Source organism: Rhinichthys klamathensis, unplaced genomic scaffold (assembly GCF_029890125.1).
Source record: "Rhinichthys klamathensis goyatoka isolate OS25496 unplaced genomic scaffold, OSU_Roscu_1.1 h1tg000196l_1, whole genome shotgun sequence".
In the NCBI taxonomy this organism is placed as follows: domain Eukaryota; kingdom Metazoa; phylum Chordata; class Actinopteri; order Cypriniformes; family Leuciscidae; genus Rhinichthys; species Rhinichthys klamathensis.
In genome coordinates this window covers 7,432,930-7,457,912 of record NW_026606722.1, presented here as the reverse complement: position 1 = coordinate 7,457,912, position 24,983 = coordinate 7,432,930, and the positions used below count along the sequence as shown (strand labels likewise).

General features: G+C 37.7%; 3 protein-coding genes across 3 annotated transcripts; 2 read left to right on the top strand and 1 right to left on the bottom strand.

Annotated features, from left to right (window-relative positions):
* Positions 1 to 712: 712 nt before the first annotated feature.
* On the bottom strand, positions 713 to 8,645 carry dhcr24 (24-dehydrocholesterol reductase). The gene is made up of 9 exons (XM_056262802.1): positions 8,192 to 8,645; positions 7,088 to 7,246; positions 6,766 to 6,871; positions 5,412 to 5,530; positions 5,066 to 5,329; positions 4,205 to 4,348; positions 3,289 to 3,486; positions 1,228 to 1,406; positions 713 to 1,073 (listed from the first exon to the last, which is right to left on the bottom strand). The coding sequence occupies exons 1-9, from the start codon at positions 8,420 to 8,422 to the stop codon at positions 920 to 922; spliced, it is 1,554 nt and encodes a 517-aa protein (XP_056118777.1). The 5' UTR covers positions 8,423 to 8,645; the 3' UTR covers positions 713 to 919.
* A 1,220-nt stretch (positions 8,646 to 9,865) lies between these two features.
* si:dkeyp-51f12.2 (uncharacterized protein LOC100151460 homolog) lies at positions 9,866 to 11,967 on the top strand. Its single transcript, XM_056262887.1, has 2 exons — positions 9,866 to 10,462; positions 11,556 to 11,967. The coding sequence occupies exons 1-2, from the start codon at positions 10,179 to 10,181 to the stop codon at positions 11,794 to 11,796; spliced, it is 525 nt and encodes a 174-aa protein (XP_056118862.1). The 5' UTR covers positions 9,866 to 10,178; the 3' UTR covers positions 11,797 to 11,967.
* A 5,113-nt stretch (positions 11,968 to 17,080) lies between these two features.
* si:dkeyp-51f12.3 (uncharacterized protein LOC107988041 homolog) lies at positions 17,081 to 21,572 on the top strand. Its single transcript, XM_056262801.1, has 3 exons — positions 17,081 to 17,304; positions 17,985 to 18,421; positions 21,383 to 21,572. Exons 2-3 carry the CDS (start codon positions 18,105 to 18,107, stop codon positions 21,555 to 21,557), a joined length of 492 nt encoding a protein of 163 aa, XP_056118776.1. The 5' UTR covers positions 17,081 to 17,304; positions 17,985 to 18,104; the 3' UTR covers positions 21,558 to 21,572.
* The last annotated feature ends 3,411 nt before the right edge of the window (positions 21,573 to 24,983 follow it).

Here is a 24,983-nt window from a genome sequence, read left to right as displayed (position 1 = left end):
AAAACAAGTTCAGAAGGCCGCAAATATATTTAGATAAAAAATAAATAAAAAAAAGGTTTATGTTTTTAGACTATGTAACTGAAAATAACTAATAAGTAATGACAAAAGTAATTTCATAATAAGCACAAATATTTTTTCATATTAAAAAGTGGTACATTATGAGTCGAAAACAAATGCTAAACACATTCACAAACGGTGCCAGGCGTATATTAAGTGCTTTAATGTTTTTAGTATATAAAATATCCCTTTCAACACACCTCAAAAATGAATTATGTTAGATATTGTTAAGACATCTAGTGTGAGGTAGGAAACATTGACAATGTAGGAAAATAAATCATTTGTTCTTAAATTTCATTTGTTTTAATAATCATTGGTAATTATGGAAGCTCATTTCCACCATGAAATAAAAAAAGATGTTATTGCGGAATTTTTTCTCTCACAATTGCGAGTTTGTCTATATTAAAAAAAGGGGAAAAAAACAATTTTTATATATATATATATATATATATATATATATATATATATTCTAGGCCTATATAGCTTCAATAGTAGCTCTTATAATACATGTTTGTCATATGATGCTTAACAGATCATTAGTCGACGTTTTCTAAAGTAGATTCATTTATAATTCATATTTGTTTACATTTGAATGTACATAAACTACTGATCTGTTAAGCACCATATTGTTTAAAGGTTAAACTTTCAAAAAATAATAAGGGCCTTTATTTTTTTTTTGTCTCAAATACAGACATAGAGTTGAAAAAGGGGTTGAATTTGAAACTTAGCTGGTGTTCCTTCAAGAAATAAGAGTATTTGCCCTTTAAGTGTATCTGCCCCAATTTGCTCATGTTCTTCAGCAAAAGCGTTGTACAGTTTATTTGGCCGTTTTGCTGGTCACACCTTTCAGGTTTGCTTTGATTCAGTGTCTTGCAGACTTGCAGATTTTGTCAAATACTTCAGGAAATGCATCTTTACAGTCGAGCTGCTCTCTGAGTTTATGATACAGTGTTCCATCGAACATCTCCCAGAATTCCTGTCGTTCCATGTATACATCAGCATACAGCATCTGGAATCTAGATATGGAAGTGTTGTGTTATAAAATACCTCTGTGACAATAACATTTTAAAGACTTTTATCACAGACAATTTTACTGAATTTCAAAACTTGGTTATTGAAATTTAGGCCTGTCTTTACCAACTAATGGAAAGGTGAAAAGTGATAACTGACCCATGAACCTCTCTAACAAACTTCTCCAGCTGGCGCGTGGATGATTTGGCTTCAAAGTGTTTGACTTGGGGCTCCCCATACGCTCCGATATCAACATACAGTTCATCTTCATTTCCTTTAGGATGCACCATTCCCGGCTGATTGGGCAGCATGAAGGGACACAGCCACAGAGGATACACCTACAACACACATTACCATGAGAAAATGCACTAAATGTAGTACATTCCATATACACTATCATTCAAAACGTGGGATCAGTCAAGTTTTTTTTAGGGCAGTCAAATGATTAATCACAATTAATCACATCCAAAATAAAAGTTTTTTTTACATAATATATGTGGGTGCACTGTGTATAATTATTTTGTATATATATAAATACACACACATGCATGTATATTTTTTTAGAAAAAAATATTATTTATATATAAAATATTTATATATAATATAAATTATATATAAATCTATATACAGTATATACATGAAAATATTTCTTAAATATATACAAGCATGTGTGTGTATTTATATATATAAAATAATTATACACAGTGCACCCACATATATTATGTAAAAAAAACTATTAATCATTTGACAGCCCTAGTTTTTTTTTATTATGTTTTTGAAAGAAGTCTCTTCTGCTCACCAAGGCTGCATTTATTTGATCAAAACAGCGATACTGTGAAATATTATTACGATTAAAAATAACTTTTCTTTTTGAACACATTTTAAAATGTAATATTCTTGTGATCAAAGTTGAATTTTTCAGAATCATTACTCCAGATTTAATTAGCTATGTTTCCATCCAAAATTGGAATATCGCATAGCCAGAGTCTGTCGTCAAAGTTATTCTAAAACAACATTTCAGATGCTTTGCAACTAGACCTGTCTACTGGTTGGTCCAGTTATGCCGTCACATTGTGCAAAGTCACATGACTTTTTGATGCGCATTGAGGAATTTATTTGGTAAATGTGTTTCCATCATTATGCATTATGTTTTCTTACTGGATTAAAAAAAAATTGATCCGCCTCAAGTGAGCGCATACGTTTTTTATGCACATTTTTAAATTAATGCTCATCTTGGCATTTCTTTATGTGATATCCCAAAATTTGCATACAAATGGTGAGTATGATGAGTATTTTCTCCTTAAAACTGCATTGAACCAAAGACAGTCTCAAAAACGCGGTTTGAAATCGCGTACCAATCATGTCAATGTGTGATCGTCAACGAGTGGATCTCTGAGCTGGTGTGAGTGAGTGGAGGCGGGGCTAATTTGCATATTCATAGAACCGCGTATACTAAATGACGCAAGGGTTCATCGTTACATTCAAGCTATTTTAAGGCATGAAGAATTTTCTCAAGGAAAAAAAAGGTTTAAATATGCAATTTTGGTGATCAAGGGTGAGTTTTAAGGTTTTCAGTTTCATTGATAATGTTACAAAAGATTTCTATTTCAAATAAATGCTGTAAACTTTCTATCCATCCCGAAAAAAGTTTTCACATAAATAAGCAGCAAAAACTGTTTTCAACATTAATAAACATAAGAAGCATTATTAATAATTGAGCACCAGTAATATGGATGATAATCATCATATGATTTCTGTGATTATGTGACTGAAGACTGGAGTAATGATGCTGAAAATTCAATTTATCATGCATAAATTACACTTAAACATATTAAAACATATTAAAATGGAAAACAGAAATGTAAAAATGAGTGTATTGGCTTTGTTTGACATTGTTCTGACTTGGCTGATTTAGAGCTGTTCAGTCTCTAGTCTGGAAGAGAATTAGCTTTTTGAGTCCCGTGAGAATTTCTAATGTGTTTTCGGAAATAACAGCTTTCGATTTTTGAGTAAAATAAAGTCTGTGGTGAGCATTACCGGAACAGACTTTCATATAAACAAATATATTTTGATGCCTGCTTTTTTCAATATATAAAGAATTCTGTATTAAAACTTTAGCATGTTTTAAAATAATAATGACACACAAAAAAAGTGCAGATTTATAATATTAGCTATCAGTTGATTTGTCAACACATTTGTGTGCGTGTTTGGTTGTCTCACGTGTATGTCCTCGTGGAAGCGAAGGATGGAGCTCTTGATGTGTTTCATGGGGACCAGCATGTCCTGCACCACATGGTGCTGCTCGTACAGTTTGCGGATGGTCTCTCCCTGTGTGAGCTTCAGCAGAGAGATCTTAGGAGGAACCATCCAGCCGAACACATACCTGAACAACGGGTTATTCCCAAACGGAATGATGTCCTGAAAAACAGACGACGAGGAAATGGTGGAAGGAAATGTGATTGAAAAGCAAACCAAAGTTTACATGTTTGATAGATGAAAAAGTAAAGGGGAACAAGATATAGAATAAGACTGACCGATGAATATGTTTACACGATTATTTTCTATTATTATTAAGCGCTGTCAGCAAATGCAAGAATATGTGTCCATGTACAGCATTCTTTATGATCACAAGAGTCATGTTTGAATGTCAAAGCACACTCCTGACCTGAGCTTTAGCTGCATAATTTATTGAGTAATGTTAGACTAGTGCTGCCAATCAAAAGACAACGCATGCTTCCTGTAGCTAATGGAAGGCTTCAGTGGAAATAATGCATCAAAACTGTGTGTGAGAATGTTTGAGAGTGAGACAAAAGGGTAAAGTTGCTTTATTAAGATGGAAGAGAAGAATAACAGTTGTCTCTTTAACTATGCATTATGGGACAAGTGAAAAATGCTTACGCTAATGCAACCCATAGAGGAGGAAGTGTGTGTCTGACTAAGTGTTTCAAACTCTTGATGCATTTGAAATGTACAGTCCACCACAAACCAAAAGCCAAATTGAGAGTTAAAACTATGGCTGTCTCGAAAAGAGTCTGATATTTTTAATATCCCAAATGCAAAGCAAGATGATGACATATATTGCTATTATTTCTTGAAAAACAAATATGAAAAAAGGCATATTTGTTGAGTGATTTACTTGTAGTTCCCAGAAAATGCTGCGGGTGTGTCTGTGGTAGTAGTGCCGGAGAGGAATGTACTCCACTGCTACACGGTTCTGCTTGAGGAAACCCTCCACATGCCGAAAGAACCACGGCTTGAAATAGTAACCTATACAGTTAGTCTAACAGACAAAGGGGAAGACAGAGAGAAAAAGAATCTGATTGAAACTACAATGGGGATTAATTGTAAATGTTTTCATAATAATCACACCAGTGTTATTGACAAAGTGGGCCTTTGCCAATATGTGAACAGGCATGGAAGCTTGTTTCCGCCACAGAATAAAAAAAATAAAAAGGTATTGCAAATTTTTATCTCATAATTGCGAGTTTAACACTCAATTCTGACCTTTTTTCTCAGAATTTTGTTTAAAACTCAATTCTGCCTTTTTTTCTTCTTAGAATTGCGAGTTTAAAACTCAAATCTGACTTGCTTTTCCTCACAACTGCAAGTTTAGCAGAATTCAGATTTTTTTTTCTCCTCAGAATTTCAAATTTTAACATGAAATTTGGACTTTTTTCTCACAACTGTGTTTAACGCTCAATTCTGACTTTTTTTCTCACAATTCCGAATTTAACAGAATTTCGATTTTTTTTCTCAATATTGTGAGTTTAACATGTAATTCTGACTTTTCCCTCACAATTGTGTTTAACAAGCAATTCTGACTGTTTTTTTTTTTTTTTTGCAAAATTGTTCAATATAAACAAAATAGAAAAATAGTCATAATTGTGAGATAAAAAGTCGCAATTACCTTTATTATTTTTTTAATCCATGGCAGCTTCCATAGATGGGTCATATAAAAAGTACTAAACCATTCAGATTACAGAATTTTCATTATCACCTTGTCAGGCTCTGCATAATCTGTCATGGTGCCCGTCATAATCACGGCCTCGTCCCGAGAGTACTGCAGTCCCTCCACAAACTGGTTCTCCTTATTGGCTGATTCCTCTGCAAACTTCTTGCAAATAGCATCCAAGCCTCGTACAGGCTCGTAACAAAGCTTCACCCATTTTCGAGCTGGAATTATCCGGATCTCCGCCGCAACCAGAAACCCCAGAGTCCCGCAGGACCAAGGAACGGCATAGAACAGGTCAGAGTTTTCCTTCTGTGAGCAAGAATTTTGTTTTAACAAAGATTTTTAACATATCTATGTGTGTATTTTCTATACTCTGTAACAATGGACTCACCTCAGTGCAGCGGACCAGACTACCATCAGCCAACACCAGCTCAAAGGCCACACAAATGTGCTGGAACAGGCCGTAGATGTGAGATGAAGACTCAATGCCTGTTCCCATTACCAGCCCACCTGAATCATGAGACACACTTTCAAACACTTGATGGGGACAAACATAGCCCAAAAATACACTGATGATATATCTGGAATGCAAATTTGGAAAAGTGCCAAATGGGAGCTAAAAAGAAAGGATCAAAAGTCCAAATAACTGACCTTTGATTGCAGATGCACAGCTCTAAACTGCTTTTAGAAATGGTATTGGATAAAACGATTGCTTTGATACGCTGCTTACAGTTTCAAAGATATAGGAATCAATACATGTGGCCAGAAATTTCTCCTGTCGTCCAACACTTCACAAACACAACACACCTTTCCCATGTCTTATTACTAAGCACTGTGTCTCTACAGAATTACAAATGAATTTGAAGGAGAGTGAGTATAAAACAATTCTCCGCCAATGAGCGCTCTTTTCTGGGATCTATAAACACTTTCAGCAATAGGACCCGTATCCGCCCCAAATCTAATCTGCCTCATTGAAACCTGATTAGGAGCAGCCTCTGATGCACCACACATGACATATAATATTGATCAGGAGAGAACGTTACGCTCCATTTAAAGAAAGCGAATATCTGCAAGTGCTCAGAGACATTAAACAAATCCCTTGCGGAGCATGCGGAAAGAGAGGGAGAGATGATTCAGGTCAGAGGTGACTTACAATCTTCATCTAAATGGAGAGAAGTGTCACGGTGTGCTGAGTAGAAAATGCTCAAATGCATCTAGACGCCACATAAATAAGAGTTTGCTGTAATCTGAGGCTTAGTAACAAACAACTAGGCTTAACACACAGATGCTGGGAAAGTCTGTGAACCCTTTTTGTGAATGTATTATTGAATTTATCCAGTCATGTGCAAGGGTTCACATACTCTTCCCAGCAAATTTACCATTGCTGAATTTCAGCTCCGGAGGCTTCCTCAGCACTTGTGTACACAGTGATACTAACAGTAACGATGGTGTCCTTTTCCTTTTGAAGTGCATGCAAAGTGGATTTGCTTTCATAACGCTGACAACATTTTCTTCTCGACATGTCGACAACGTGAACCAAACTCTAGAAACCAAACCAAAGATGTTGTTGAAGGAAAAAAAAATTCTCCTAACATTGGTTCTTGGTAAATCTATTATGCACTTTGATCTTTTGCTGACCTTCACAAACAGCTATATCACACTACATGAAAGATAACATCCAAAAAAGCACAATAAAAGGGCACTTTAAACATTTGTTTAATTATAGATTCTCTCTCATAACCTACCAACTGTGAGGTCATCAAGTTCAGGCAACACAGGCAGTGTCCAGCCAATAGAGTTGAGCAGAGCGGTCACCTGACCCATGTTAGCTAAAGGTTCAACACGCACCACCTGGAAAATTGGTAAACGCTTGATTTGTTGTTTGTAACAATGGTAAATTTCCTCTCTTTACATTAACTTTAATAATCACATATGATGCTAATTCTTTTTGAAATTCTTATCTACATACATTTTTACTGTCCACTGAAAGCATTTTCTTTCCAAACTTTTAATGAGGAGAAGATATCTATTTTGCCGTTTAAAAAAAGCATATTTGGCAACAGCTACCTGCCGTTTTGTGTCCACCTCCAGGATGTCCATCATGTTAATCATGATGTTCTTGTGCGTCTTCTTGTATTTTCCCACCCTGAGGGACACAGTCAACCATCCTGGACGACCTGTGCACATATATTTCTTCTTTCCCCCCTCTTTTTTCCATTCTCGCACCTGGAACATTGAAATCATCACATTTTATTAAAATCAAATTGCATCAAAGTCTCATCAACTTTAATTCTTTTTTTTCTTCTTTTTTTTTTACATTTATTCCGCAATAACCACAATAAAACAGCTGCACTATTTTGTATATCTTTCACATAAACTATGTTTCAAGTAATTTCAAGTTCAATTTGATTTGTTCGTGACCAAAAGTGATGTAATTTACTGTGTAATCAGTCAATTTTTTTAATCAGTTTGACATATTCACATTTGTGCAGCTTACATTTTTAGTTCAGTTTCATATTTTCAGTTTTTTTTTTTTTTTTTTTTTTTTTTTTTTTTTAGTGTTGGTAATTTTGTTATGTGCTAGCTAGTTAGTTTTAATATTTCTATGCCGCATTCATTTATTTTTATTTCAGTTTTAGAAACTTTAGTACTACTTTATTTCCATTCAAAGTTTTCTTTTTAATATTTATATTTTATTTTAGCTTACTTCAGTTACCAGAAGCGATTTTGAATCGTTTTACTTTTAGTTGCCATGACAGGTGCACCAAAGCTGTTATTGTCGAATAGTAGGGGGCGTGTCACTGACTTTTGGCCACGCCCCTGTCACCCCATTATAACCGCGACCTGTATGCTTGCTACTTTTTATTACCGTATTTTAAAAAAACAAAATCAGAAATCAGAAGAGGCACCCGCCTAATGGATAAGGCACATTTCATGTTTTCATGCATATTCATTAGTATTAGGCTCTCTACTACATGAATTTCACATTTTAATGCAGAATGCATGATCACTGATGTAGGCTACTGAATAAATATTGAACAGAAAAATACAATCAGATCCTGATTTGCTTTAGTGCAGTATTGAAGTTTAATATATTCATACTACATATTTGAAAGTACAGTAGGCTATAAAAATCTCTGAATAAGCTAAAGCAGGATGTTTTGCCGTTACCTGTCTCTGGATGTCTCTGACTCGCTGGTCGTGCTGTTTGGGCGCTGAGCACATCTTGAAGATGATCCATGCGCGCAGGTAATAGTACACATCAAATATCACGGATAAGGGAAGGAGAAAGAGGCAAACAAAGATCCATCTCTGGTGTACTATCACGTACTCCAAGCCCTTTACTTTAATCCATAATAAAAACAAAACAACTAACCCACCCAAATATAACAACGGATCCATTCCGACAGCTTTTTAAATCACGAGTCGCCTAATTTCAAAGGAGTTTAAGAGAGCTTGTTTCTTAACTTTGCTTTGGTAAATGCTTTTATTTGTATTTATAACGGACGAACATAAAAACACATGCATTAACGCGGTCTAATAAACTGTCATTTCATTCGACTTGTATTCGTTATGCGACCTTTCTCACTACTTGCACGCTTACGATTTGTCATTATATTTTGCATGTATTTTCCAGGTGGTCTGAGCACCGCCCCCAGCATGCGGTGATTGGTCAGTAGAGCGTCAAATCAGATGACGCCAGTGGTTTCGTATCGTCTCTTCAGCCAATCACAAGAAAGAATCACCGTCACACCATTGACTCGGTGCGATGAGTTCATTCATTATCATGCAGCAACTGAGAAATGAGGTGACTGACTAGAGTAGGTTACAGGCACATGTCTGACCTGCTGAGCTTATCTCTTGATATTTTTTAAGGATAGAATTTAAAAGATTGTTCAAATACTATAAAGTGCTATTTTATCGAATTCTTTTCCAGGTTTAGCACAGCAAGGTGTTTTTTTTAGCGGTTTCTAACTTATTAAAATAAGGTCCAAGGCTAACATTAACTTTAGGCTACTTGAACGTTCTGAGAACATTATTTTAATGGTTGTAAAAAAAATAAAACCTAAAAGGCACGTTCCTAGAACATTTGATATTTTTCGCAAAATATAAACAAAAATTTAGCTACAGTACCCTACTGTCAAAAGTTTGGAAACATTAGCCTACTTTTAATGTGTTTGAAAGAAGATTTTTCTTCTCATCATGCCTGCATTTATTTGATAAAAAATAAAAAAATAAACCGTAATATTGTGAAATATTATCATCATATTAGAATGATTTGTGAAGGATCATGTGACACTGAAGACTGGAGTAGGCCTAATGATGCTGAAAATTCTGCTTTGCATCACAGAAATTAATTATATTTGAAAGTATATGAAAATAGAAAACCATAATTTTTAAATTCTAATAATATTTCACATTATTACTGTTTTTTACATAGGTATATGGTATGTGTGTGTATATATATAAACAGTATATATATATATATACATATACATATTTATGTATGTGTGTGTGATATATATATATATATATATATATATATATATATATATATAACTATGTATGTATATATATATATATATATATATATATATATAGCTGTATGTATGTATATATATAAATATATATAATATATAAAGAAAAATCTAAAATTTATCAACTGGATTTTCATTTGAACCTGTTTATACGAAACAAATCTCTTTTAAAAAGGTGTAAGGTCGCCATGTAGCCTACACTAAATATCTCCTTTAAGGATCTATATGACTTCTTGTTGGGAATCATAATTTTAAATTCATGCCAATAAGCATCTGGCCTACAGACGGCTCTTGGGTGGGGCATGAACTCTAATGATGCTCTTATAATGACAGAGGAGTTTGACAGCAAAGCAGCTGCGCTCATTTGACAGCATGGACTAAACCTGATGCGCGTGAACGGCAACTCCATCGAGTGCAGGCGATGTTACATTTCTATAATGCCTTTTATGTCCTTTTTTTTTTTAGCTAAGTGACTAAAATCAAGACAGTGTGTAATATGAAACTATTTCCTTTAGAATTGAACCAATGCAGAACGGTTCACCCTGGAGTCTCGATATCACCCTGAAGCTGGAAGATGCGCGCGGACTATTCCAGATAGATCAATGATATGAACTTACATTATGCCTTCACTACATCATGGCGCTATTTTTATTGGAGTATTTTTAATAGTCACCGGTGGCTCCACCGCTTTTCTAACTTCTAATCAAAGTCGACTGCAGGCGTTCAGCATGTGCTGTGTGGTGCTCGGGGCGGTGATGCTCATTTTAGGACTTTTCTGGGCTATGAACGGCAAGAGAACCCCGGTGCCTTATAATGAAGAGTACAGCCACGACTACAGTCAAGTCATGTTCACCCCACCGGCCGGGAACCACATCCCCGAATCCCAGTCCGTCTTTCTGCACGGGTAAGTGGACAATCGCATCATAAATGATCATAAACTGATGTTTGATCAAATGAAATCAACGCAGAAGATAAAATCAGTTTGAGCAATTTATGATTCATATAGCCTAGGAGGTTCCATCGAAAAGTGCGTTATAAATAGAGTCATACTTATTATCAACCTTTGCAGTTTGAGGGACCCCCAAAATCTCAGTCAAAAAAAGACAGATTTTCTCAGTAGCCTAACACTTCGTGAAAAAAAAACACGTTTTGTATTATTAAAGTAGCCTATCCGTAAATGTGCACGTATAAACTCATCTCCATTTTAATGCAGCTTTTTTTAAATTACAAAGTAAAGTAGAAAGGTTACACTTTTTAAGGTGCCCTTGTTGTTACAGTGTAATAAGTATAGTTATATTATATATACATATATATATATATATATATATATAGTTATATTTATTGAGTTATATTAATTAAGGCCTATATGTAGGCTACTTACTGTAGGGTTAGGGTAGGATTAGGGCTTGATTTATGGTTAGTTGCATTGGATGTAATTATGCCTTAGTTATTGATAGTGAATACATGTAACCTGTGTAACAAGGACACATTAAAATAAAGTGTTACATATAAAGTTGCAAATTATAAGAAACTACTTTGTTACACATTTCATGAATAATATCCTAATTCTTATAGGCTGCAGTGTGTTGTATTATTGTACTTATTCCAACACCCAGAAAGCTAACTTAATCTCTCTGAACTTAAACTTCCTCTTACAAACCTTTTAACACAGGTTCAAAACATGGAAATAATTGTACTTTTCCACCCATAACCCTTATCCATCCAGATTTGAGCCATATCCCTTTCTTTTCCCCCTCTCCCCCACCCTCAGATGTCATTAAAAATCACTTAGATGAGAAGTCTAAGAACTGCTGCTGCTCCTCTGCGCTGTTATCTGATACTGAAAGGCCCTCTAGTGTTGATCAACTGTATAAAACCTTTCATTTAGGTCCCAGTTATCCAGGTCCAGAGTAATATATATGTATATATATTATAAATATTTATATTGATATAGTATGATCGTATTAATACTAATAATGTGTGATTGTATTTTGAAGGACTGTGCAAAGGCGATGTGTATATGGTGATGATTTGGACTATCCCCCCATGGAGCCAGCCTGCTTCAGCCCTACCAGTCGGGGTCGGCCTCCTCACTGGGACATGGAACCTCCTCCGCCTTATGAGGTGGCCATCAAAACCACTAGGAGCTCCACACACCTGAGGCGCAGCTACTCGGACACACAGCTGCTCACTGAACCTCTGTTTGGACGCTCACGGGAGATCAGTTTCGAAGTGTGATATCTGTTCATCCCTTGAGACCCGAACTGAGGAGCTGAACCACCCTAAAATATTCACAAACAAGTGTTGATGAAGCTACGAAACAGGCATTAACAATCCACAGCTCGCAGAGGGGGTGTTTTGGGCCTCTTGAGATGGTTTTCGTCTTAACCATTAACAGCCTTTTCTCAACTAAAATGCATTATAAATTTAAAATCTATTCGTAAGCTATTGGAAATATGTGGTTTATCTCTTATTAAACACAATGTAATGCATTTTACAAGAGATGTGGCTTTAATTTTAGGTAGGCCTACTGTCTCCCACTCTTTCAATAACCGATCACTCACATTTTAGAAAATATTCTAATGCCTGAATGTTTGAAGCACACCTTATACTTAAAAAATTAGCTTCTACATGGATGCTAATGCAGTCTGCCAGAGCCAGTGAACCACAAGATGTCAACATAAAGTGCTATACAGTACATTATCATATTAGTGTATATATTAGTGCTGTCAAATCGATTAATCGCGATTAACCACATCTAACATAAAAATTTTGTTTATATATATATAAATATATATATATATATGTATATGTGTCTGTGTGTGTGTGTACACACCTATTTATGTATGCATATATATACTGTATATATATATATGTGTGTGTGTGTGTGTGTGTTTGTATATGTATATATATTTATACACACACACACACACACACACACACACACACACACACACACACACACACACACACACACACACACACATATATATATATATATATATATAATTTATGAATAAATATAATCATATATGCACATACAAAAACGTTTATGTTAGATGCGATTAATTGATTTGACAGCACTAATATATATATATAGTTTTTGTTAATATTGGTGGATTTAATGAACCAAGGGAATATAAATGTTTATGTTGTTCCTATATATACTGTATATATACACACACATACAGGTTAATAACCAATATTAACAAAACATATTTACTTTTAATTATTTCACATAGTAAAGGTAAATATATATATTTACATTCACATAAATAATAAAACAAGTTCATATCCATAAATCCATTCAATAGTAATATTCACAAAACATCACATTTATACACAATTCATAGGATTTTCCAAAATATTTAAAATTTAAAAGTATTTAGAGTACTTCCTTTTAACTAGCCAGTGCACTTGGCATCCGAATTGCTTTCTGGCAGTGATGTGGATGATTTTTTTGGAAAGAGAGAATGTTTTGTTTGTATATTTATTCATTTTTTAGACTCTCAGGGCAAAATATTGTGTTTAGTCAAGAGAATATTTTCATGGGATAGCCTGTATAAGCACACAGTTTTCACAGACTCAAAAATCAGATCACTTTAGAGAACTGGCCAGAGTGATGATTTATGCATAAGGCACACATTGTGGTGCCTGATAATGGGAGTACATCTCTGCCGAGAAAACCCACACAGCATTACTGAGTTTAATGATGAACTAATGCCCTGTTAATATTGTTTGGAACACTATAAAACATGGCATTCACGGCCACTACTTCCTCTGACTCACCCATTATAATGATTTTCATCTTTTAACAAAGACACTTCTGGGTATTCTCTACCTTCTGCATATTTACGGTGCGTTTCCTTTGAACTGCAATGAATAATCTGCCGAGGGCTGTTTACATCAGTTTTGTGTGCATGCAAGACTTTAGAAATGCTGTACTTTTTTTGTTTGTTTGTTGTTTTAAAGGATAAACTAGACCCAGTTCCTTTTTCATATGTGGTATGATTGAAAAGTAAACAGTATATGATTACAAACTTCTGCATATTGTCATGGAGTGCAGAATATTTGACATAACAGCTGAAGATCTTATACCATCAATGACAAAGTGGCAAAAAAATTAACATTATGCTCTTTAAATGTCTCATACTTTTTTAATACCTCCGTGAAGAAACGAGTATTTATGTCAGTTTCTACATTTTTTTAAATCTGTAAATCCTAGATTGGCTGTGTAAAATTTAAACGGATAAATATACAATACACACAATTTATGACACTTTAAAAAAAAGTTACACTACAGTATATAACTGTATGCATTTTGCTGAAGAACAGTGTTTTGGTTTTGCTTCGGCTCTGCGGATGAATTATCCTTCTGCTCATAAAACATTACCAGGCCAAGAGGTGTAAACAGTTTAGATGGAAAGGACCTCAAGCTGACTAGCTGAAGACAACAACAACCATAATGAAATGACCCTTCACAATAGATAATGCTTTACAATGAACTCTGTTAGAGCTTCATATGACAATTTATCTGTTCAATAAAATACTTTACTCACCTGTTGAGTTATAAAAACACCATCTCCGCGTTGCTTTTACAACATTTCAAATCCCTCAGTTCTCGCCAAAAGGCAAGCCATTGTTGATTCTTGTTTTATTTCGAGCTCTGTCATGTTCTTGATTCGCCAGCAGACGCTCCTGTTTTTTTTTTAAATGGGTGATTCCCCAGAGGTTCGAGATTTATCGTGCTCCATGTCAACCTTTTTCACTTGTTGTGACAACTAATCCATGCCAATCCCACACACTATGCGTCAAAGAAGCTGGATCAACTTTTCTCTATTTAAAGATATGACGAGACATGCATGGACAAGTACACAATTGTATACGCAATTTACCGCAAAAAGCATCCTGACAGGTCTAAAATATAAACACTAAGACAAACTTGTTTTGGAAAAAGGATTGATGTTGACGAGGGAACCTGGTGGAGACACAAGGTCGAGGGTTTCTAGTGGAGCCGAGGGTGGAAGGAGCCACGGTGAAGCCAACAGGTCGAGGTGGAGCATAGGGATCAGAGGCTGGAGGCGGAGCCACAGGATCCACTCGCTCAGGCGCTTAATGGTGGTTGCACGACCTGAGTCTTCACGTCGCAGCAAGGCGTTCCCGGGGAAGGCGAAGGGCGGCAGAGGAAGAGCGGGAGGACTGGCTGAGCTCTGAGGTGAGGGTGAGAGAGGGAAGCTGGACATGATCAATAACGGTAATTCCAATTCCCAACAGGTAAATGAAACGGTGTCAGTGCTGTCATGAAACAGTGATGAAGAACAGACAAATGATTCAGGGTGGGAGGCAGTACCTCAGTGTCCAATTCTACCAAAATTCCTTCTACTACAGATTTTGCTGGCTCACACTCTCTCTGGGGCTCCGGGGTAATGGTCGGCGCGGTCCTTTCTTTAAAGGAGTCTGGCTCACACATCGCGGAAAGCTGAAGCTCTCCGTCTGCGGGGCGCTCAAATGAAATCTCCTCGGTCGAGGGTGGTGGTAGGCTGCGCTCTGGCTGAAGGACGTCTGTGAGGTGTGGCTGGACGAGACTGCGGTTATCCTGCGCTTCGCCCACTGTGAGCACGGATCCATTCGTCCACAGTGCCAGACCACACCAAAATCCCTCCATTAGACAGAAGTTGTCGCAGGTGGCAAGATAGCAGATGTCGAGGAACTCATCCACGTATCGCTCCAGGTCTCTGCCACTCTGGAACATAAAAACTGTCCCTCCATCCAAAATTAAATTGCCCTTCATTGTTGCAATGTCCATTCTTCTCATTTTTGAGGGTCTGGTCATCTGTCACAGAAGGTTGAAGGAAGAACAAGAAGATGATCAAGTTTCAAAAGTCTTTAATAATCCACTTCGAAGGCAATCCAAACAGGCAGGCAAACAAACAAACAAACAAAACACAACCTCTCTAACATAGACGGCGACTGGAGAAAGACATTATTAATTTATTGATTATTTGTTCATTGCCTATGTAATGGCCAATGCTTTGGCAATACTGTATAAGTCATGCCAATAAAGCTCATTTGAATTTGAATTTGAGTGACTGTGAGGATACATTTTATAAAGCAAACACTAACAAGATGATAAACAAACACAGCTGAAACACAGAACTCATAATGACGGTAACCAAGGAGACAAACGAGTGGCGGGAAAATAGAACAAAAGGAAACAGGAAACTCGTGGAAACTAAAAGTCCATGATAATGAAACTGAGAATGAGTGTATGTGGCAAGTGCTGGTTCTTTGTCATATAGTTTAATCTGATGTGACCAAAGGTGTGTTTTTCAGCTCTGTAAAAAATTAAGTGACCACTGCAAAATGTTAATTTTACTCAAACAGATATAAAAAAAATCCAGAGAAATGGCTAATTTTGTAGCGGTCTCTTCATTTTTTCCCCCCAGAGCTTGTCTGTTTGGAAGTGAGTAAAGTGGCCCTGCAATCATGCTTTAAGAATTTAGTCTGAGTCATGCAAGTTAACTTTTAAAGGGTCAATAGCGGGCAGGTGCAAAGTTTCTGAAAATAATGTGATCTAGGCTAGTTAGCCTACTATAAATCAGCGTAATGACGGAATACAACTATTTTATTGAGTAAAAAAAAAAAAAAAAAATGTATGTGTGTGTGTGTTTCTGTGTGTGTTTTTAATAAAGCTGTATGAGAAATCTCTGAAGTGAGTCACACGAGAGACCCGGCTCTTCCACGCCCAGCCAGGACTGGGTGATTTCCTTATCGACAAGTGTCATTTGAAGTCAGACTCACTCCGAGACTCGGTTCTTTCGAGCAGTTCATTTAAAAACGGTTCTTATAGATTCAGCGATTCTTGTACATCATAGCGTTCACGTCATCGAGTGTTGCCTGACAAAACCTTTTCGAATGCATTAGTAAGGTGTTCAACAACTATTTCATCTACTGTATAAATACCCATTTAAACGGTGTGAGTAAAATCCAGACAACATAATTAGATTTTATAGCCTAATTCTGCCAATACAAACCTAATCAGATTTCTTTGAGTTCTTGGCTGAATCCGAAATAAGGCATTATTTGAAGGGACAGACATTTGCAGTGGTGTCCGAAACCATAGTGGATGTCTATATCCTACATTGCACCGCGAGTGTCGACAGCCTCTAGGGCTAGGCTACTACAGAGTGTCTACAGCTGCTCAACGGCTGCCAGAATTCGCTAATCCGTTTTCATTCACTCCTTCAAGTGAACATTATTAGTGGACTAACGTGATTGAGTGTTTGGGGGGCGATGGGTTCTCTCTCGTTCATGAAGCGGTTTAGTGACTCGGCTCACCCGAATCATTAAAAAGATTCAAACTAAAAGAACGATTCACGAATCGGACAACGCTCCTAGTGGCATCAACCTCCGCCCATAAACTCTGCCACTTCCTTTTCACGTTTAAATGACCGCAGAGACTCAAACAGATGGCATATCTACCGACAGCGATGACTGTGGGAAGAATTAGATTTTCCTTTAAGGAAATGACTGGCTGAGTCGCGATTTCCGTGGTAGCCTAAAGTGAAGAGCTCGGTGGAAATGATTATCCTCCTTGAGTATAATGACAAGCAGAGCTGGACGCTTATTCAGGACTTGCAGACAGATGTTGAAGACAGTTCATTAGAGGAAACCTTTACACTCATCCACTGATGTTCAACTTCACGGTCAAAACAAACGCACGCCGGACTGCGTCAACTCGACAAGGTACTGTAGCCTACGTTATATATTTTAATGACAATAATGACGACGATAAAACGGGAAAAACTCAGTTCTGATTTATTTATTTTTGTTACACATTAGGCTGAAAAAAGAGAAGAAAACAGTCAGTCACAATATTAACTCATCAAATTTTGGACTAATTTGTAGCCTAATGCCATTTAAATTCTACTTTGATCCCACCCTCATACCACCCCCTTGGTTTTTCAGCCAATCAAATGATGGCGTTTCTTGTACTGTCGTCGGAATCGATCCAAATAGCAGCAAGGAGTTCGCTAAAATAATTGCCGGGGACAATTTTTTCATCTTAAAATATTAATTGGGACTAGTACCTAGCGCCTATCTGATAAGACTGTATAGGTGATATTGTGTTCATCTGATAGGGAAGTTGTAAAATGCATTTCGGAAGGATCTATTTTTACTTTAAACCTACAGTGACATTTTTTTTAGTCCAATAATGGAGTCAATTTTATTCTGTCACATTAAAATATATATTTTGACTTCTGAACATCAAATGTTACCACATGAAGCACATTGCTGTTGTTGTTTTTTACACTACTGTAGTATAACAAAAAATTAAAAATACAATTAAATCAATGTAGGTTACATATTTTCTATCTGTGATGCATGTAGTGTAATGTTCGCTCGTTTTTTTCTGCTCTGTGTAGGATGGTCTGCAATCTCTTTCTTGGATCTCCAAGGATATGAACTGAGGGCTGGACTGACTTTTTGTGCTGTACTTTTTGTGCAACACGACTTGTAGCTCATACTCAAACTCTCATACACACATGCACTGTGTTACAAGGGCGGAAGACAACGAGCCTACTAGTGATGGCGTAGTCAGAAGAAACAGCATGTCCTTCCAGTACAGATGGCAAGTTTCATTGGGGATCTTGGTTGTGATTACAGGCATAGTGCTCTTCATTACCATGCAGTATTACAGTATTCTCATTGGCGTGGCCATAGTGTGTCTCGGCCTCTTGATCCTCATCCATGCCTTCTGCATGGTCATCAAATCCAGTCATTTAGCTGTGCCGGGTCACTTCCTTCTACACCCGCGAACGGGCACCCGTTACACCCACCATCAAGCCATTGCGGTGCAGAGGTAAGACGCAAATGTTATACCAATGTCACACACAAATAGGCTATCATTATGAGGCTAATTGATGAGTGCAATTAAAGAGAACCAAGGGTTTAGCCAATGCGGTGGCATTCAAACTAGATGAGTGCATGGAGTAGCCTATGTAATTGTCAAATCAAGTTTCCGGAACTCTATGAATAGATATACAATATAAACAGAGAGGCTCAAGGCTGGAATACACTACATGACCTTTAAAATCGGAACAGATTTTAATATCCGCCTATACTGCCTCTGACTTTTGACAACTAGCATTGCCTCGTGCAGACTGTAAATTGGCACAAAAATATGTGCAAATGTTGTAGTGTATTCCATCCTTATGCTTTATAAATGGAAAATACCAAAATCAGAACATAAATAATCAGGGGTTTTGAGAGGTCAGCATTCTGGAACCCATAAGGATCAATTTCATAGCACTCATTTTTTTGTTGTATCTTTCAATTTATTCAAAAATTAAAAACATTACAAAATGCAGTTCATGCGTATGTACAGTGACTTGACTGCTCTGATGAGCATGTTTTTAATACTTGAAATACAATTAATTTGGATATTTTTCAAAGTTTTAAAGTTTTTTTTATTTTTCGTCTTCTCACTAACATTTACATATTTAAAATAAATAGAATAAAACGGCAACAATAAAAAGAACTAGCTAGGTTAGCTGATTACCTTAGAAAAGTACATAGATATCTGTGCCAGTTCATACTGCCGTTAACACTTTCTCCAACAAGCGGATGAACTGAGACCTGTTTTCCTGTTTGTTCATGTGACGTTTGGCATAAAGCCTATATTGGGACGTTAGGTGGTTAGTTTACTGACTTTTGCTTCAGTATGAACAATAGTAATAATGATTTTTTGTTTGCACACACTAGTATGACTGCTGAAAGATGTTAAACATGAGTTGTGAAACATAAGAATGCTGAAAAATAATAATCTGATTGGGGTTTTTGTATACACTCAGAATTTTCTAGCTTTCAGTTGATAAAAAAATATGCAAACTAAGACGGTGCTCTGTCTCTTCTCGGCTCACTCTTAGTTTGAAAGCCAAAGTTAAGCAGAAGTAACAAATGTTCTGATTATAGAAGTAGGTCAGCAGTGAAAACAGCGAAACAGTTTGGCACGGTTAGATGGTAGAAATGATGGGTCTGCGTCCTGTCCATAAACTAACTCATGTCTTACATTTATTTTCATTGCACGATGTACTAGTTGGAAGGCAAGGTTTACATTTTCCTCTTATAGCAAGAGCGAGGAACCATATATCCAATATGCCTTTATCAATACTTGGAAGAAAAAGAAAAAGCATTTTTGCAATTTGTTTGTTGACTTTAGTGATGCAGAAATTGCATACTTAAGCTTTAATTTAGATTTGTTTGGGTGTCATTCTGCGGTGCCCATTTGAATGACAGCTCAGCACAACAGTGTTTTCTATGTAATATGGTTGTGAATTACAGTAATTAGTTTAAGTGTTTAAACTGACTCCCCTTTGTCAAGAAACCCTTTTCAACGTTTTAGCGCTTGACAAAATGCAATAGTAATGTAATTAATGGAGAAACTGAGAGAAAAAGTTAAGGCAAGGTAATGTTTACAGACCAAGTGAAGACTGAACAGCTGCTAGCCGCCAAATTCTTTCAGTGTTGAGAGAGAGAGAGAGAGAGAGAGAGATGAGAGAGAGAGAGAGAGAGAGAGAGAGAGAGAGAGAGAGAGAGAGAGAGAGAGAGAGAGAGAGAGAGAGAGAGAGAGAGAGAGAGAGAGAGAGAGAGAGAGAGAGAGAGAGAGAGAGAGAGAGAGAGAGAGATGAGAGAGAGAGAGAGAGAGAGAGAGAGAGAGAGAGAGAGAGAGAGAGGACCCATTGCCATATACAAACTAGTAAGTTGCTGGTACTTAATAATGATCTCAGTTTATATTTAAATCTATTTATGGGTTTTTTTGTTTGGAGAATCATGCTGTGGAAGATAGGAGAATCAAAGGGAGCAGAGCGGTTCATTCTGACCGCATGATCAGGACTACAGATGTTAACAGAAAGCAGTCAACATTGTACTCTAGCCCAGAAACAATGAGGAGGGAGGGCTCGAGAGGAAGAGATTGTTGTTTCTTGCAACATGCTGAAGCCATCAAATAATGCCTTGGGGTCTCACCCTTCTCCCCACCCCTCGTCTTTTTGGCATCTGAAGTACAGTAGTTTTAGAAGAATGATGGTAAACACTCAGTCTTTGGTTTGAACTTAAAGTTGGATTCACTTTAAAAAAAAAGAAAGAAAAAAAGAATTGCAAGCGCAAACTTGGTGATTTCAGATTATTTAGTGTCCTTCTGAAATGAATGTTGTTTCCATAATGCTTTAACATAAAAATGAAAATTCTGTCAGTAACTACTCATCCTCATGTTTTTCCAACCCCGTAAGACTTTCGTTCATCTTCGGAACACAAATTAAGATATTTTTGATGAAATCTGACAGCTGGATCACTCCTCCATAGGCTGCTACGTAATTGCATCTGCCGGCCCAGAAAAGTTAGTAAAGGCAATGTAAGGCATTAAAATAGTCCAAGTGACTACAGTGGAACTAACGTCAGAGGTCCACACAGAAGAAAATGAATAGTTGAATAAAGTCATTATTTTTGTTTTGTTTTTTGCACACAAAGTATTCTCGTCGCTTGATAAACTTAAGGTGGAGCCACTGTAGTCACAATAATTTAAAATTATTGACTACAGGGGACTTTAACTACAGTTTTCTTAACGCTGTAATTTTTTTTGTTGCATTTATTATGGTTTTGAGAGGAAAGTGTTAAGCACATGTTTACATATTTATCTAAACGGCACTACAAATTTAAAAAAAGAACTTCGCTGTGAGTATATCGGGGCCTTTGCAGTATATTAATTACGCCATATACTCAAACTATATTGTGATACAGGTATTCTGCTCTTCCCCTTCCCCAGGAGGCTGGATCGGATCCGGAGGGGTACGGCAGAGAATCACATTACAGTCCAAGTGCCTCCCACCTCAGACGCCAGTCCACAGAGCCAACCTGCAACACCCCCTCCATGGCAAATGGAGCCGCCGCCATCCTATGAGACTGTTATGAAGACCACTACAGCTCTGAACCAACTATAACTACAGAAATCAAAATCCATACTATTAAAAAACAACAACTCACTCACTAAAAGCTAAATACTTTTAAATTCTACAGCCGAATGAAGGCATCAAAACATTGTGCAGTATGGAAGAAGGATAAGTTTTCATTTTTAGATCTGCTAAAGAATGTCAAAAAGTAATGTAACTTGTTTTTTTATGCATGAACACACTCTGCATGCACTCAAATAGAGATGATGCACTTAAAGGGTTATTTTTTTATACCTCTATCCCTTTAATATTTTGTTAGATACAGACAGCAAAAGTAATCTAAATCTAAAAGGGAAACAAGTTCACAAGCGAATACCTATACGTATAAGTAATGTGATAACCGATATATCGTGCAGCTCTATTATGAAGTGCCTTGAGTAACCAGAAACTTCAGTTTCTCAATTTTGTACTAATGCTATGGAGTTATATTATTGCTATTTGTTACATGTAGCTTGACTGAACATGCTAGTTTCCTATTTCTTAGGGATGCACTGATATGGCAATTTTACCTATGATGACCGATATACATTTTTTATGTTTTGAAACCGATAACCAAAGTCCTCACTGACACCAAATGTCGTAAACAGTGGAAAACTGCTTTTAAAACTGGGAGAAAACTATCTTTCATATCTTACAGTCACAAAAAATGTGTAAGCTAATTTTATAAACCATCTCTGAGAGACCCTGAGGTCATTAGAGAAGTTATTTCTACTACTTACTAACCTACTAAGTAGTTCCTATACTAACTACTTGCCATTGAAGGTTGATGATATTCTGATTTGTTTATTTTAATTTATTTTTTTGTATTTCTCTACAATGTCTTTTTACTGGGGTCAAAAACAGAAACTGGGTTACTAGAATATAGATACCAGTCAAAGTAAAATTGTTCATTCGGTAAAAAAGGGAGAAAATTGTCAATAATATCTGTCTATAGCCCCTTTCACACAGAGATTCCGGAAAATACACGGATAAAGTGACCCGGGATTTGACCCGGGTTCGTTTGATTTTGCTTCATTCACACTGCCAGTGATTTGCCGGAATCAGAGAGCGCGTTCACACACAACCCGTGTATGTTCCGGAAAGACGCGTGACGTTGGATGTGACGGGTCTCTACTCCAGTCCAGTTTGCAGACATTTTTTCGTTCTTTCTTGTATCGATGACAAACACAAACTTTCTTCTAGAGTAACTGAGCCGCACGATAACTACGTCATTGCAAAGGCTTGTGATTCGTGAATCTTCACTACGACACACCCCTTGTACGGCATTGGTTCTGGCTTTTGTTCACACAGCGCGCGTTCCGGGTCTGAACACAGCAATGTTACTAGGTCCCCAACCCGGCATCGATCCCGGCATCAATCCCGGGTCGTGTTTGCGTTCACACAGAAGGCACTCTGGCAATTTGCCGGGTTCAAAGCGCTGTGTGAAAGGGGCTTAAGTCAGGGTCCCGCCGTGATAGTCTTGTCTGTTTTGTCACTGTTCAATGTTTCCTTGTTTGTCTTGTGCTTGAGCACATGGCTTTGTCTTTGTTTCTGTTGGCCATATGCTCCTCTTGTCCCGCCTCCTTGTTTCCCGTTACCACGCCCCCTTGTTTAGTCCATGGCTAGTCCCACTGTCTATGTCTAGTCCTAATTGTGGTCACCCGATCCTCATGTGCTCTGGTCCCTTTATATTGTGTCTCTTTCCCTCATGTCTTTGCTGGTTCGTTTTGTGTGCGTTATTCCTGTTTGCCTTCCTGTGTGTATGGTTAAACCTAGTGTAACGGAGGCCAGCTAGTAGTTGCTGTGCGAGTAAACCTCACTCCTCTGATCTCAATAGGCGCTCTAGCGACAGATGCTAGAGGCTGCATTCTTTAGCCTCCTTGTTGGAGCGCCTGACTCTCACGCCGGAGACCCGGGTTCGAGGCCCGCTCGGAGCGGGTCGAGTGGGACCCGGGTGGAGGGGTTACATTGGTGCCGTGGCCCGGATGGGAGTGAGGTTTAGGGGGGTGAGTGTAACGGAGGCCAGCTAGTAGTTGCTGTGCGAGTAAACCTCACTCCTCTGATCTCAATAGGCGCTCTAGCGACAGATGCTAGAGGCTGCATTCTTTAGCCTCCTTGTTGGAGCGCCTGACTCTCACGCCGGAGACCCGGGTTCGAGGCCCGCTCGGAGCGGGTCGAGTGGGACCCGGGTGGAGGGGTTACATTGGTGCCGTGACCCGGATGGGAGTGAGGTTTAGGGGGGTGAGTGTAACGGAGGCCAGCTAGTAGTTGCTGTGCGAGTAAACCTCACTCCTCTGATCTCAATAGGCGCTCTAGCGACAGATGCTAGAGGCTGCATTCTTTAGCCTCCTTGTTGGAGCGCCTGACTCTCACGCCGGAGACCCGGGTTCGAGGCCCGCTCGGAGCGGGTCGAGTGGGACCCGGGTGGAGGGGTTACACTAGTTCTTGTTGTGATATTGATATTTCTAGCTCTAGTGTATCCTTTTGCTCCAGTCTTGTTCTAGATAGTTTTAGTCTTTTTTTTTTTCTCTTTTGATTTTGTTTCTACTCTAGATTATCGTATCTAGTTCCCTGTCAGTTTGTTCTTGTGTTTTATTTTTTGATTGCAAGTTTGTCATTTTATTCCTAGTTTTCTTTTGTTTTGTTTTGCTTCACTAGTCATTGTTCTGTTTCAGTCTTTAATTGTATATTTCCTATTTAATTACTCTCTTGTCTTGCTCTGTGTTCTTGTTGTGTCTTGTTCATTGAGTCTTGTTTGTCCCTTCCCTGCATCCTGAGATTTCCTGACCACTGACATTCACTGCATGGCAGCTAGACTGGTGTAACAGCTAAGAGATCCTCAAGCCTCTGGTTCCTTGTGTTCCTGCCTGGCCTTCCTCAACATCATTCCACCTGGTGCTGCCTCTTCTGCAGTTGTCAAGCCCATTGTCACCCAGGACTGGTTTCAGTGGTCATCCTCCTTGCCTGTCATCGTGTCGTCAGCCCTACTGTTCGAACAGTTTCACACCTCACTCTCCTCGTTTTGCCCTGTCTACAGTCTTGTTACAGTTTTTCTCGATTGCTTAAACACATTTCTTGAAACTATGCCTCGTATTCTCAAAACAGTAAACACAAATCCATAACGTCTCACCCAATTCCCCAAACATCCTATTTTCAGGTCAAAATGAAGCTCTACACTCAAAACCATTCACTCTTGCTGAAAAACCAAACTTTGCCCTCAGACAGGACACACAAGCCCTCAAAAATACACACACTACAACATAGTCTTACACACTGGTGCTATAAATTCAAAACAACATTTCCAAAACTGGTAATTCATGTTGCTTGTGGTCCCCCGCCCTCCCTCCCCCCATCTTTTTTTTTTTCCTCTCTACTACTCTTATGAAAGATGTGTGTGAGCATCAAATGACAGTAAAAGAGCACACACAAACCATATTC

Bases quoted from the DNA above. Each gene is read 5' to 3' on its own strand.
- si:dkeyp-51f12.2 (XM_056262887.1), top strand. From the start codon at position 10,179: ATGCCTTCACTACATCATGGCGCTATTTTTATTGGAGTATTTTTAATA. The intron at 10,463-11,555 runs GTAAGTGGACAA...TGTATTTTGAAG, and splicing joins CAGTCCGTCTTTCTGCACGG to GACTGTGCAAAGGCGATGTG.
- si:dkeyp-51f12.3 (XM_056262801.1), top strand. From the start codon at position 18,105: ATGCACTGTGTTACAAGGGCGGAAGACAACGAGCCTACTAGTGATGGC. The intron at 18,422-21,382 runs GTAAGACGCAAA...CCCCTTCCCCAG, and splicing joins CAAGCCATTGCGGTGCAGAG to GAGGCTGGATCGGATCCGGA.
- dhcr24 (XM_056262802.1), bottom strand. From the start codon at position 8,422: ATGGATCCGTTGTTATATTTGGGTGGGTTAGTTGTTTTGTTTTTATTA. The intron at 7,247-8,191 runs GTAACGGCAAAA...TCAATGTTCCAG, and splicing joins TCAGAGACATCCAGAGACAG to GTGCGAGAATGGAAAAAAGA. The intron at 3,487-4,204 runs GTAAATCACTCA...TCTGTTTTTCAG, and splicing joins GCATTTTCTGGGAACTACAA to GACATCATTCCGTTTGGGAA.